The sequence below is a fragment of the Rhinopithecus roxellana genome, chromosome 7, assembly GCF_007565055.1.
Source record: "Rhinopithecus roxellana isolate Shanxi Qingling chromosome 7, ASM756505v1, whole genome shotgun sequence".
NCBI lineage: Eukaryota > Metazoa > Chordata > Mammalia > Primates > Cercopithecidae > Rhinopithecus > Rhinopithecus roxellana.
Window position 1 is genome coordinate 96,452,762 of NC_044555.1, and position 16,069 is coordinate 96,468,830.

The 16,069-nt window shown below is 40.1% G+C and overlaps 1 protein-coding gene across 1 annotated transcript in view; it reads right to left on the minus strand.

Moving 5' to 3' along the window:
* GUCY2F (guanylate cyclase 2F, retinal) overlaps positions 1-16,069 on the minus strand; it is a 112,479-nt gene that overhangs the window by 59,052 nt on the left and 37,358 nt on the right. The window contains exons 7-8 of the mRNA XM_030934485.1: positions 15,479-15,610; positions 6,908-6,997 (exon numbers count right to left, since the gene is read on the minus strand). Coding sequence (XP_030790345.1) covers positions 6,908-6,997; positions 15,479-15,610 — 222 coding nt within the window. The remainder of the gene's footprint in view (positions 1-6,907; positions 6,998-15,478; positions 15,611-16,069) is intronic.

The window sequence follows — 16,069 nt, forward strand, 5'->3', positions numbered from 1 at the left end:
GCAAAAACTGGAAAAATTCCCTTTGAAAACTGGTACAAGACAGGGATGCCCTCTCTCACCACTCCTATTCAACATAGTGTTGGAAGTTCTGGCTAGGGCAATCAGGCAAGAGAAAGAAATCAAGGGTATCCAGTTAGGAAAAGAAGAAGTCAAATTGTCCCTGTTTGCAGATGACATGATTGTATATTTAGAAAACCCCATTGTCTCAGCCCCAAATCTCCTTAAGCTGATAAGCAACTTCAGCAAAGTCTCAGGATACAAAATTAATGTGCAAAAATCACAAGCATTCTTATACACCAGTAACAGACAAGCAGAGAGCCAAGTCAGGAATGAACTTCCATTCACAATTGCTTCAAAGAGAATAAAATACCTAGGAATCCAACTTACAAGGGATGTCAAGGACCTCTTCAAGGAGAACTACAAACCACTGCTCAGTGAAATCAAAGAGGACACAAACAAATGGAAGAACATACCATGCTCATGGATAGGAAGAATCAATATCGTGAAAATGGCCATACTGCCCAAGGTTATTTATAGATTCAATGCCATCCCCATCAAGCTACCAATGAGTTTCTTCACAGAATTGGAAAAAACTGCTTTAAAGTTCATATGGAACCAAAAAAGAGCCCGCATTGCCAAGACAATCCTAAGTCAAAAGGACAAAGCTGGAGGCGTCACGCTACCTGACTTCAAACTATACTACAAGGCTACAGTAACCAAAACAGCATGGTACTGGTACCAAAACAGAGCTATAGACCAATGGAACAGAACAGAGTCCTCAGAAATAATACCACACATCTACAGCCATCTGATCTTTGACAAACCTGAGAGAAACAAGAAATGGGGAAAGGATTCCCTATTTAATAAATGGTGCTGGGAAAATTGGCTAGCCATAAGTAGAAAGCTGAAACTGGATCCTTTCCTTACTCCTTATACGAAGATTAATTCAAGATGGATTAGAGACTTAAATGTTAGACCTAATACCATAAAAACCCTAGAAGAAAATCTAGGTAGTACCATTCAGGACATAGGCATGGGCAAGGACTTCATGTCTAAAACACCAAAAGCAACAGCAGCAAAAGCCAAAATTGACAAATGGGATCTAATTAAACTAAAGAGCTTCTGCACAGCAAAAGAAACTACCATCAGAGTGAACAGGCCACCTACAGAATGGGAGAAAATGTTTGCAATCTACTCATCTGACAAAGGGCTGATATCTAGAACCTACAAAGAACTCAAACAAATATACAAGAAAAAAACAAACAACCCCATCAAAAAGTGGGGAAAGGATATGAACAGACATTTCTCAAAAGAAGACATTCATACAGCCAACAGACACATGAAAAAATGCTCATCATCACTCGCCATCAGAGACATGCAAATCAAAACCACAATGAGATACCATCTCACACCAGTTAGAACGGCAATCATTAAAAAATCAGGAAACAACAGGTGTTGGAGAGGATGTGGAGAAATAGGAACACTTTTACACTGTTGGTGGGATTGTAAACTAGTTCAACCATTATGGAAAACAGTATGGCAATTCCTCAAGGATCTAGAACTAGATGTACCATATGACCCAGCCATCCCACTACTGGGTATATACCCAAAGGATTATAAATTATTCTACTACAAAGACACATGCACACGTATGTTTATTGCGGCACTATTCACAATAGCAAAGACTTGGAATCAACCCAAATGTCCATCTGTGACAGACTGGATTAAGAAAATGTGGCACATATACACCATGGAATACTATGCAGCCATAAAAAAGGATGAGTTTGCATCCTTTGTAGGGACATGGATGCAGCTGGAAACCATCATTCTTAGCAAAGTATCACAAGAAGAGAAAACCAAACACCGCATGTTCTCACTCATAGGTGGGAACTGAACAATGAGATCACTTGGACTCGGGAAGGGGAACATCACACACCGGGGCCTATCATGGGGAGGGGGGAGGGGGGAGGGATTGCATTGGGGAGTTATACATGATATAAATGATGAATTGATGGGTGCTGACGAGTTGATGGGTGCAGCACACCAACATGGCACAAATATACATATGTAACAAACCTGCATGTTATGCACATGTACCCTAGAACTTAAAGTATAATAAAAAATAAAAAATTTAAAAAAATTAAAAAAAAAAAGAATGATACAAAGGACTTTGGGGACTCAGGGGAAAGGGTGGGAGGGGGGCGAGAGATAAACGACTACAAATTGAGTTCAGTGTATACTGCTTAGGTGATGGGTGCACCAAAATCTCACAAATTGCCACTAAAGAACTTATTCATGTAATCAAATACCACCTGTTCCCCCCAAAAAACTATGGAAGTAATTTTTTTTTTAAGAAATAAAGTCTATGAAAAGAAAAAAAGGCAATCTTAGTAGCTCTAGTGGGAGATGATGATAGTTTGGACCGGAATAGCAAGAGTAAAACTCGAGAAAGAGAAGGACATTGGAGCTTCAAGGAAAATGGAGAAGCTTTGATGTATGGGTTGTAGGAAGTGAATTAACCAATAAAGTATAATGGAATTATGAGGTAGTAGTAAGGGACATTTAAATATAAGAAACCATAAATTTATAGTGGAAACAATATACTTTGTTGCATAACTTTCTGCTATAATATTTGACTGTTTAAGTGCAAGCACAAATAAAGTTAAGAGTTGGGATCATACAGAACTAGAGTTTTGCAAGTGGGTCTGACCAAAAAAACAGAAATATTAATAAGAGCATGTTCAAATGATGGATTATAGAATCTGAATTGGACAATAAAGTAAATAAAACAAGGGCTTGTGAGTTTGGAGAAAGCAGAGGTCAGTAGAATGGAAGACCTGATATAGTCAAATATAGGCACAGTTGGGATAAAAGGAGGTTATAATCAGAGAGTGTGATGAATTCATAATTTGGGAGGTGAAGCTTTTTTTTTTTTTTTTTTTTGAGACGGAGTCTAGCTCTGTCGCCCAGGCTGGAGTGCAGTGGTGTGATCTCAGCTCACTGCAAGCTCTGCCTCCCGGGTTCACGCCATTCTTCTGTCTCAGCCTCCTGAGTAGCTGGGACTACAGGCGGCCGCCACTACAACCGGCTAATTTTTTAATATTATTAGTAGAGATAGGGTTTCACCATGTTAGCCAGGATGGTCTCGATCTCCTGACCTCATGATCCGCCCACCTCGGCCTCCCAAAGTGCTGGGATTACAGGCTTGAGCCACCGCGCCCGGCCAGGTGAAGCATTTTCAGTAGCAGTTATAGAAGATGGAAAAGCAGAAGGTATTAATATAATGGTAGCAGTGTTTGACCAAAGTAGAATGGAAGAGAAGATTATTAGGACGATATGACAAAGAATGAAATAGTCAAGATATATAGTTGTCCACAGTCCATGTCCAATTGATGTCACCAGCATAACAGCAGGTCTTGGAGTAGAGAGGAGGACCATGATCCATATCCCAAAATATTCAATAAATTAGGGGTAGTGAATATGGAGAGTAGATGGAAGTAACAGGAGGTGTAGAAGATTCTAAAACAGAGAGCGGCATTAGCCTCAAAAGCTTGTGAGTGTGTTTAACAAAGGCAAGAGAATCATCGTTTGGGAAGCATCATCAGTAATCAAGGGATACAATTTCACCACATGATCATGATCCTGAGGTACTGAGGCATAATAACAGCCACCACTGGAGAAGAAGTGGCTACGGGGAAGATAATATTCTCAATAGAGGCTCTAGCATGGCCCCAAATATTTTTTCACAAAGTAAACACTTTGTTTCACAGTAACTGCAGTTTACTCCTCTTCACATTTCTTAAAGAAAGAGATAATCTCTAACAACTGAGAATTTCCTTTAAAGAACTCCAGGATACTTTCCATTTGCCTTTAGAGGAGTACAGGGAACATGCCAATCAGTTCCACATTATGGGGAAGAACATGAGACTAAGAGATACAGCCTAATTTTTCTGCACACAATTTTGCAGAAGTTGTGATCTTAAAAGATGTTGAAAAGGATCAGCTCTGTGGCCTTCTGACTCCAGCTGCTTGTTTTTCAAGGACATCCATCCCATTGTGCACTGCTCCTTTCTATATCTGGCTCAGAAAGATCTGCTTTCCATCTGGATCCTGGTACCCAGCTCTAACGTTTTAAGGTCATGAATACATATAAGTAGTCAAGGCAGTGCTGGACTCACAGTGACAGTATGATCAGATCCACCTCCAGCTTCAAAAAAGCATTCAATTAAAAAGCATTAAAGCACGTCTACATGGTAAATTGGTAAATTCTAGAAAATCCTGGCTTTCTCTCTAAGTTTGAGTTACACTCTATACCTGACATGGCAACACAAGTCAGTGAAGGGAACACATAAAGAGATGTCATGAGGATAATGGAAGGGCAATTTCTTCATTGTCAGAGAAGGAAATTACAAATATAGAAAAGTAAGAAAAATAAATAAAATAAAATAAAACAGAATTAACCCTGTGGCACTGGATTAGAATTAGAGAGTTTAGTATGAATTTATGGTTTTAGATAGACAGATTTATTGATATGAATAATATAGATACTAATTGAATGAAATAAAAACCCATATGTGCACACTGATATAAATAAATGAATGAATAAATAAATGAGGAAGAAGAGAAGCTTCTTTCTTATAATAAAATGTCAACCAGTAAATGTAGAAACAATGATGGAATATGACATTTATCAATGGATGTCAAAATTATTGGGTAAAACTTTGACGAAGAACAGGATATTTACATAGATTAAAGTATCTCTTCCAATATTATATATTAATTACAATAAGATAAAACCAGTTACTCTCCAGTGGAGGAACTTGGCAGACAGCACCTAAATTAAGTAATCAGGTTAACATCACCAATAATGGGATGATCAACATCATCCTCATAAAGTGCCTCCTGATAAAGTACACTGAAAAAGACACATAACTTCTGTAGTATTCTGGCTGAAGATGCACAGTTTAAATCAATCTTGAGAAACACAGGCAAACTCAAATTGAGGGACAGTCCATGAAATAATTGATCTGAATTCAGCAAAAATATAAAGATGAAGAAAAACAAAGAAAATCTGAGAAACTGTTACAGATTAAAAGCAACTAAAAAGATACAACAGCCAACTAAATGTGTGAGTCTGGATTAGAAACTGATCTGTGGGAATATTAGCTGTACTGTATAAGACCATTAGTAAAATTAGAATATGGGAAGTAGTTTAGATAATAGTGTTGTAGCAATGTTAAATTTTCTGATTTTGATCATTATACTGTAGTGTTTTTAGGAAGTACACACTGAAGTGTTTAGAGGTAAAAGGGCATAGGGTCTACAACTTACTCTCAAATGGCTCAGAAAAATAATGTACATAAATATATAAATAGATAATAAAAAGCAACTAGGTAAAATGTAAATAATTGCTGAATCTTTGAATTATTCTTAAAGCTTTTTGTAGGTTTGAAATTATGTCAAAATTAAAAGCTACCCCAAAAAAGATGTCATGGACACACTCTACCTTGAGTCAATACTTCTAGTGTATCAGCTGTCCCAGGTTTGGCCTGTTTTGGCTCCATAATTTGGACCTAGATTTCTGTTTAGCATCCTGGATTATCAAACCAGTGTAGAATTGTCTATTTTAGTTCTGACCTTGATCCCCCTTCTGTACTCATGTCTCATTATCTTGCCTTCATCTCCGGGCATTACAATCACATGTATGAAAAATACCAAATTGGCTGGGCATGATGGCTCACGCCTGTAATCCAAGCACTTTGTGAGGCTGAGGCGGGAGGATCACCTGAGGTCAGGAGTTCCAGACCAGCCTGACCGACATGGTGAAACCCTGTCTCTACTAAAAATATAAAATATTAGCCGGGCGTGGTGGTGGGTGCCTGTAATCCCAGCTACTCAGGAGTCTGAGTACTCAACTACACTCAGGAGAATCCCAGCTACTCAGGAGAATCGCCTTGAACCTGGGAGGCAGAGGTTGCAGTGAGCTGAGATCATGCCATTGCACTCCAGCCTGGGCAACAGGAGCAAAATTCCATCTCAAAAAAAAAAAAAAAGAAAAATACCAAATCATAACATCTCTTCCTAACCTCCAGGACATGTCCTGTTTTCTCACTTGTTCCATTTCCTTTGTTTTCCCACTTGTTCAGTGCTCTGGAAATAGTAGTTGCCTCATTCAGATTTGTTGGAATGATTTGAAATGGCCCGCTTCATAAATGTACAGCAATCTATGATTGCCTTTTAAAATCCCACTTTCAAGAACCTGAAGGAACCCAAGATAGTATTCACAAGTCTTGTATGGACTCAGTCCAAGGAGGAGCCAAGATTTTTAAATGGCTTAGGAAGGATCATCAGTATCCTTGCCTTATCTACAGGCTGCTTTCTTAAGCAAGCCATCCAAGGTCTCCTTGAACATAATTAGTGGGATTAGGGAAATAACCACTTTTGAAATAGAAATGACCAGGTGACTGGAAAATGAAGATTTGGAATGATTATGGGATATTTACTTGATAATAATCATAATAGTTACCACTTGTAACTAAAGCTATGCGCCAGGAAATGCACAAGATGCTTTACATGTATTGTCTCTTTAAATCCTCATCCAACCTAAAGGGTAGACATTAATATAACCCTTTTATAAATAAGGAAACTAAGGCTTAGGGAGTTTAGATGACTTGCCCAAGTTAATACAGCTCTTACATGGTAGAGCTGAGATTTGAGTGCTTCATGTCTCTGACTCCAGAGCACATACCTTTGCCATTGCATAATATGATCATGCCAACCCAGTAGCAACCCTGCAGTTTCCCTGAACTGATTTGTTAAGGGGTCTTCCTAAACAGCTCTGATGTTAGTTACTTTGGAGAACAGATTGATTTTAGTGGGAATTTACATAAATGAAGGTTTCTCATACCATTTCGAACACATCACTTGCTCTTGACTTGATGGACTTAACGTCTCCAAAATCTCCAGGGGGGAACTTTTTCAGCCACACCCAATCACCCTAGAAAGAAAAGGAGGAGAATGAATAGTGGTTAAACTTAGTTCCCAGCAGTTTTAGAAAAATGTCCCTTCCACATAAAGGGTTTATAGCTACACCAGCAATCCAAATAGACATTTTCCTTCTCTCCCACCCTCCACCTCACAGACATTCTGTATTCTGAGCTGAAATGAGGTCATGCACATAAGTTAAACTTAAAAATTACAGTTTCTCAAGACAGGGAAACAATTGCAGGTATGTAGACTCCAGAAAAGGAATGATACCACTCTTTGCAAAGCCTTTCTTAACTAACTGCAGGAAGTTCTAGGTCATTTCACTTTTTCATAGCTAAGTGATATAGCACCAGTTTCCCCGCGATTAATGGTGATGGTTAGTGGTTGCAATTCCCACTGCCTTGAGGCGTCTGTGGAGGGAAACGTAGGGTGGGAGATGTAGTGCAGCAAATGTTTCCTGCATTTACCTTGATCCATTTTTCTCTCGTGGGACAGGCCATTTGTGTGTGTGTATGGGGGGGGGTTGTCTTATGCTTTAGTCATAATCCAATTGGCTTAAATCTAGATTAAACATTTCTTATTTGAATGCTCAATGTACTACCATAGTAATGTGAGTAATCCAGAGTCTTCCAAAAGTCTATTTCTGACTTATTAAGTAAAAAACTGCTATTTTAAGGCTTCTGTCAAGTTAAGAACAACAATTATTTTATTGTTTTCACTTCAACACCAGCGCCTGATAATTTTTTTCTATGTGCATAGCCTCAAGGATTCATCAGTCATAAAGCCCTATTTAGTTTCCATCCAACCCAAATTTAAAAAAATACAAATATAGATTCTTTCTTCTCCATAATAGTAATAATGCCTTACATTTGCCCAATTCTCTCTACTCTTCAAAGTGCTTTCACATCCATTACCTATAGCCTGGAGATTCCATTTCAGGCTGCACCAACTTGTCATCAAGTAGAGATAATAAAGCAGAGAGCTCTGTGAAGTCAAATTCCAAAAATAAAAGAGTGTAACCAGGCCGGGTGCATGCCTGTAACCCTAGCACTTTGGGAGGCCAAGGCGGGCAGATCACGAGGTCAGGAGATCGAGACCATCCTGGCTAACACAGTGAAACCCCATCTCTACTAAAAATACAAAAAAATTAGCTGGGCGTGGTGGCGGGCGCCTTAGTCCCAGCTACTCAGGAGGCTGAGGCAGGAGAATGGTGTGAACCTGGGAGGCGGAGCTTGCAGTGAGTGGACATGGCGCCACTGCACTCCAGCCTGGGCAACAGAGCGAGACTCTGTCTAAAAAAAAAAAAAAAAAAAAAAAAAAAGAGTGTAACCACTCTCTTATTAAGGAATATATCTGGCTATGGCAGTGCATCTGGAAACCTGCCAGAGGCAAAGGCTAATGGAAGCTGCAGGCTTCTGAGTTACTTGCCAGCACTTTGTATTATCATTTACTACCCAAGGAGCTCAAAGCCCTTTAACTAAGAAATAGCCCTCTGAGACCTTCAGCAACTGGAAAAAACGAACAAACAAACAAACAAAACCCAACAAATGCACTGGCCAGGCTCAGTTCCCAGAGAGTTCAGAAGGGTAGTTCCGGATCAGTGCCTGCCTGCAGCAGAATGGTCAAAGCATTCCATCCACTAAATCTCCAAGTGTGGTCCCTGGACCAACTGCATTAGCATCACCTGGAAACTGGTTAGAAAGGCCAGTTCTCAAGCCCCACCCAACACTTAATGAAATCAGAAATCATAGGGTGAGGTCCAGCAATCTGTGTTTTAACAAGTCCTCCACGTGACTCTAATACAGGTGAAAGTTTTGATCCACCATCCCAGCCTTTGCCTTTTCCTCATATTTATGGAACTCCCCTCACTCATACTCTCTTCATTTACCTCTTACTAAGTTTCTTTCATCAAAATCTGCTCTCAGTCAGGGATCTAAAACTCGTTCACAGAAGTCAGGAGGGCCTGACACAAGCTTGAAGTTTTATCCTTCAGAGAACTTTGCCCTTTAGAGGGACCAAAGGCTAAATATTAAGCTGAAAGAATAAAACTCTAACTGAAAATTTATAGAATCAACCAATGTGTGGGAAAGACTAGTGAACAAAAAAGCCTTCCCGGCACCTTTGCAGTTATGTTACTGAGCCCATGGTCACTGCTAGCCACTATGGCACTTTTGTGCTAGTTAGAAAGGGTATTTTCTCTCAAATTTAAAAAATCTTAACTTTGTGAGTATATTATCATACAGCCTGTGGCAGCCCTGTGATATTAGGCAGCACACCCTGGCTGTATACATACACATACCATACTCTCACTTATGGACACATCCCCCAGACACCAGGGAGCACATTCCACTAGCAGCATGGATGCTCTGCACATCACCAAATTCTATCTGCCCAGTGAGGCCTCTTTGTCAGCTTTGCAGTCAGGCATTAGGAGTGGGGGTGAGAAGTCGAAATTGGTCCTCTGAGAATATTAGGCAGGAGAGAAAAGCAACCTCAAGAAACTTCTGGAAAATAGTCAAGATAGTACATACCCAGCTACACATGAGTTTACCAGTGACTGTGTATGTGCATAGCTGGGAGTGCCAGTATAGATGTAGATGTGAGAAGGCTCTTCTACCACCTCATTCCAGAACTAGGCTGGGAAGCCAGAATCTCTGTGCCCACTTTGGTACCACTCACACATAAGTTGGCATATGTTACAATGTGAATATTACCCTCTTAGATGTAGTTCCCCTTTTGCAGAGCACAACCTGAACATCAGTACTCACAGTCCTGACTCTGCCTCATACCTAGTACCCCATACCTTCTTCCTAGAGCCAGCCCTATTGCAAACATGGGCTAGCCTTCTGTCTGGCTTATTAACTGCCACCAGCAGCTAAGCAGAGCTTCTTCCTGCCAAATTAACAAATGTGAGAGCTGGAAAGGGTCATAGGCATCCCTAACACAATCCCTTCATATTTTGATAAAGAAACTGAAAACTTAAGAGATTAAGTGACTATTCCAAGGTCAGAAAACTAGGTAGTAACAGAGCCACAACTGACCCAAGGTCTTCCATCTCCTACTTTGTTGCTCTTTCCTCTCGTTGGGGTTTCTTTGGTTTGGGAGATTTTTGTGTGTTTGTTTTAAGATTTAAATAATTCTCATAAAGTTTGTAAGCAAATTTTTGAGTCTGTGTGCATTCTACTTCATGAATAATGAGGAAAAGGGAGGAAATGGGCAAGTTTTATCTTCACCACACATGCACTATTTGTTTTGTTTTTTTCTTCTAAGAGAGAATGATAAAATACTTCACTCATCACTCACTTTTTAATTAAGAGCAAGAAACATCAAACTCTATTCACTGAACTTTTTAGAAGTAATTTAATGTCCATCAGTTTTGAACTAAAGCCATGGTGTATTAATAAGGGGAAAGAGCACTAGATCCTAGACCTGGCTCTGCTTCAAACTCAAGGGTGGCCTTAGAACAGCCACTCAATCTGCCTGAGCCTCAGTTTCCTCACTGATAAAGCTGGACTTACTAGATGATTCCTTAGGACTTACTAGATGATTTCTGGACTTACTAGATGATTTTTTTTAGCTCTGATGATCTGTGATTCTGTGATAAGAAAGAAAAGATGGTTGACGGAAGGGAGGGGGGAGGGGGCAGGGAGAGAGTTACAAGGGATATAGAAAGTGAGAAGACAGAAAAAATGCTCTGAGAAAGAAAGATGAATAGAGAGAGAGAAAGATGAGACAAAGAGGAAAACACAGGGAGAAGCAAAGGGGACAAAGTAGTCAGAAAATGAAGAGGGAAGATGAATTCAGTGGGTTCTCTCTGAATGTGTCAGGGTTACACTGCTGCCCACCACACCTTGTCTCACCCAGACTATAACTATTAGAGCAGATCATGACATGTCCCCACTGCATCTGCCATTCACAGCTCTTTCTGCCTGGCAGTCAGCTCATCTGCTTTCCTTTCACATTTCAAAGGCTATCTGTGAAATAAGGGCTGATTTTCCCACACAATTCCAAAGGTTATGCATCTGTGTGTAAAATAAAGTGTGAATTTGTGAGTGTAGTACAATGTGATAGCATGTCCTAGGGAAACTTGTCTTTTGCTATTAGATATCTGCTACTCCAGGCACCTTATCTGGAAATTCCAGGTCTTCCAATGACAATTCTTATGAAAATCTGATTTATTTTAAACAGAAACTAGACAACGAGTCTTCTTTAAAACATTCCTAATAGAGTACTGTTTCAGAAGACACACTATGTCTTTGTTTCATCGGTTAATTCTATTGGCTTATGTCCCCTCTTTGAGTCCTCTTTAACCTCTTCAGTCAGTCCTCTTTAGTCAGGGCAGTTTTCTAGCCTCAGCTGCCTTCCTTCACACCGTGCCATCAGCCTAATATTGACTTCACCGTGTAGGTATTATACTCATAACACCCTCCTTTTGTAAAAATAAAGTCCCCATTTGGCCTACAACATTTAAAAACACTCATGATCTGACTGACCAATAGTCATTCTTAGCTCTCTGCCTCCTTCCAAAATGAGAAAATACCTGACAGACTGCTAAAGGCCGGTTACATATAGATGTTAATTTTTTCCCCTTCTCAATTCTACACTATAACCTTCCAGCCCCACCAAATAAAACATACCACAATTTAACACATAAATTATTCCACAGAATCAGAGAATGATAGCATATTCAGCCAGAAAAGGCCTTAGAGTTCTGTTAGACCAGCAATTCTCAACCCAGGCTGCACATATCAGAGAACTTTTAAAAAATACCAATACCTGGCCCCACCTCATGCCAACTGAATCAGAATTGCTGAGGGTGGGGACTGGGAGCAGGTATTTCTTAAATTTCCCCAAGGAGATTTCAGTAAGCAACCAAGGTTGAGAATTTAGTTCAACCCTTCATTTTACATATAAAAACCAAGGTTATGGAGATTTACTTCAGAATCCCAGAGGTGTCAATACATTTCTAAAGCCATCAGTTCATTCCATTTGACATTCAAAAGCCATCTGGTTACTCTATCTTAGGTCTTTGAGAGAGTAGAGCTGACAATTCCCCAATACCTCAAGTTTACATTTGAAGCGGTTCTCCTCTTTGATTGAATTAAGTTCAAAGCAAGATCCAGAGGTTTCTGCCACTAATTTAAGTCAAAGCCCTCACATAGACTGAACAAACATACACCATGCTAATGTTGGTGTGGAAGGCCTATAGTCCATTTGTGCTGCTATAACAGAATTCCTATGACTGGGTAATTTATAAAGAGAGGAATATATTTCTCATAGTTCTGGAGGCTGGGATGTCCAAGATCAAGGTACCAGCAGGTATGGTGGTCTGGTGAGGTCTGCTCTCTGCTTTCAGGATGATGCCTTGTTGCTGCATCCTCCCAAGAGGAGGAACACTATGTCTTCACATGGCAGAACACAGAATAGCAAGCTAGCTGAAGGCTGCATTAAGCCTCTTTTATAAGAGCCTTAATATCGTTCACAAAGGAGAAGCCCTTGTGTCCTAATTAGCTCTTAATATCATCACATCAATCTGTGAAATCAAACAAATCATATGCTTCCAAAATACAATGGTGGGATATGCACAAGATAGACATTTCTATTCCAAAAGTGAGAAGTAGGCAAGAAGAAAGAGGTAACAGGTCCAAAGTAAGTCCAAAATCCAACAAAACAAACAACATTAAGTCTTAAGTCTTGAGAATAATATTTGACTCCATGTTCCAATTCCCAGACACATTGGGGTGGGTGTTGGGCCCCCAAGGCCCCAGTGGATTCCACCTTCATGGCTTAACTGGGTGCAACCCATGCCACAGCTCTCACAGGTTGGAGTCAGTATGACTGCAGCTCTCCCAGACTGGTGTTGCATTCTGGTGGCTTTACAGGTCTGGGGTGTCAAGGGTGGCCGTGCACCAAAGCCCCACTAAGCACTATGCTACTGGAGGATCTTTGTGGCGGCCCTGACTCCACAGTTTTGCTGAGTATTGCCCTAGTAAGGATGCTTTGTGGTGGCCCAGATCCCACAGTTTCACTGGGTATTGTTCCAGTGGGGACTCTCTGCAGTGGCCCTGCCCCTGTGGCAAGTCTCTGCCTGGGTGCTGAAGCTGTCCAAGACATCCTTTGAAATCTAGACGGATGTATCCATGCCTCCATACCTCTTGCGCTCTGAGAGCCTGCAAAGTTGGCACCACATGGATACTACCAAGATTTATGGCTTGCATCTTCCAGAGCAGTAGGCCAAGCCACACCTTGGACCACCTGAGTCACAACTGGGAAGGTCAAAGAGCCCTGCACTGAAATATGGGAAGCAGAGATTTGAGTCAGCCCCAGGCAGCAAGCCCTGGCATCTCACAGGTGCCCTGGACCGCATCAGTGTCCTGGGCCTCTACTTTGAAACCAGTTCGACGCTCAAGGCCCTGGCTCTCTGGGCCTGTAAAGGGCATGACAGCTTTGAAGATCCCAAAGTGTCTTTGGGGTCATTCTCCCACTCTCCCGTCATCTTGATGAATAGCATCTGGCTTCCTTCTATCCATACCAATCTCCTTAGCAAACTTTTTTTTTTTTTTTTTTTTTTTTTGTCACACTCTTGGTTTTCTCTCCTAAACATGCTTTTTTCATTCTTCACATGGCAAGGCTGAGAATTTTACAACTCTATATGTTCTGTTTCCCTTGTTTTAAAAAAAAAAAATACATTCTGTCTTTAAGTCATTTATCACTTTTTGCATCTTACTATAAGCAGTTAAGAAAAGCCATGCAGCACCCTGAATGCTTAAATGTCTAGAGATTTCTTCCACCAAAAATCCTCATTCATTGCTCACGAATTCTACCTTCCACAGGGTCCTAGAATATGGACATAATTCAGCCAAGCTCTTTGCCAATTTATAAAAAGAATGGCTTCTTTTCCAACTTCGTTCCTCATTTCCATCTAAGACTTCCTCAAAACGGTCTTTAACGTACATATTTTTACCAGTGTGGTCGATCTGCTCACGACCACTTAAGTAATCTCTAAGAAAAATCAGGCTTTCCATACAGTTCATCTCTTCTTCCAAATCCTCAACAGAATTTCCCTTAACACTCCATTCTCAGCAATCAAGACTTTTTCTGGCACTCCCTTCAAAAGTGTTCCAGCCTCTCCCCATTACCCAGTTCCAAAGCGACTTCCACAGTTTTAGGTATTTTTTTTGTAACAACTCACTGCTCTGGTACCAATTTCTGTCTTAGTCTGTTAATATTGGGTAATTTATAAAGAACAGAAAATTATTTTTTACAGTTCTGAAGGATGGGATGTCCAAGATCAAGGCACCAACAGGTTTGGCTGTCTAGTGAAGGCTGCTCTCTGCTACCAAGATGGTGCCTTGTTTCTGCACCCTCCAGAAGGGAGGAATGCTGTGTCCTCCCAGAGCAGAATGTGGAAGGGCAAATTAGCCAAACACAGCATGAAGCCTCTTCTATAAGGGCTTTAATTCAATTGATGAGAGAGGAGCCTTCATGGCCTAATCACCTTCTAAAGGCCCCATCTATTTATACCATCACATTGGCCATTAAGTTTCAACACCTGAATTTTGAGAGGGACACATTCAAACCATAGTAAGGTCCCTGTCAATTATTTATCTAATGGAGAAGAGTATTCATTTGAAAAATCCAATGTGGTTGACAATCTAAAAACTCATTCTGTCCTGTTTTGGACTTTCTTTGTAGTTACTGTTGAAGTTGAGTGTTTGCTGCTCTTGGGAGTATCTTCAAACAAAACAAGGAAACCACACTGAGAAGGCCTCACTTAGAAGGAACAGAAAGGCAGTCTAGTTTCCCTTTTACCCCCTGCTTAACTTATTCATGCTGAGAAGAAACAGTTCATCTCTCTGATGCAAGATTTGTTCTGGTTGCCAAATTCTAGTATCTTAGATCAGGTGGTACAGGGTGGCCTCTTAAAGCTTGAAAGACAGAAACCTCAGTGGAATGAAAAGGATTTCTATTTTCAGCAGCAGAAAGTAACTTGTTACTCCAAGAGGCAGAACAGGTGAAGAAAAATAAATAACTGAATAATTTTTAAAGTCTCAATATCAGAGGATAACAAGTACAGGAAGAACAACTAGAATTTGAAGAGAAGGGTACCCCAAACTCTGCCATGCACACGCATGTCTCTAGACATCTCATTACAAACAATAGACTCAGGGAGTCATTTCTTCTATTATTATCTATATATCTTCTGGAGTGAGTGACATATTTAAATGTTTGGGTCTCAAGAACTTTCTTCTACATGCATAGTAAATATATGGAGTTGAAAGATCAGTGAAGTTATAAATAAGTAGATTTGTTGCTGAGGAAAATAATTGCCAAGAATGTCAACTAAACAAGTCCATAAGCAAACACAGACACCAAACTGGAAAGACTTGCCAAAAGCCCCAGTATTTTTACCCAAAGACTAATTACTAAATCATTGCCTCATTTTAAAATCCAAGAAAGCAGTAGATTAGACAGCTGTTAAATATCTTACCTCATAAATCGCTACGTTGGAGTTTTCATAGGTAGCTGGAGTTAGACTCCCGGAAGAAAAGGAGAGTCTTGGGGACCTCCCACTTTGGACCTCTGAGGTAATCTGGAAGCTCACACTGGCACGACTTCCTCTCTGTGAAAGGATTAGGAAAGAAAAGTTATGAACAAAATACTCATGATTTAGCACAGAGCTTATCTGAATTTTCTTTTTTATTCCTAAGAAAAGAACCATATGAGTTGAACCCTGTAAACATGAGGTTGATTGATTTTCCCTATCCTTCTGAACTTTTATTTTTTTTAGTTCAGGGTTGGTACCTTGTTTAACCACCATGTAGCACCAAAAAATTATAAAGGTGCTTCCATCTCCTAGAGAAGATTAAAATTATAGATGGGGGCAAGAAAGAATGCCAGTCATAATTTAATCTGGGACCCTCACTTTATAGACAAAAAAGTAAGACCAAAAAAAGATAAAATAAGTTTCCTAATATCATACAGCTAGTCAATTATTTAGTTACAAGAATTATTGTTTATAAAAATCTAACATTAAAAAAAGTCAATAGCAGACCTAGGACAGCATCCCACCTTGCTGACT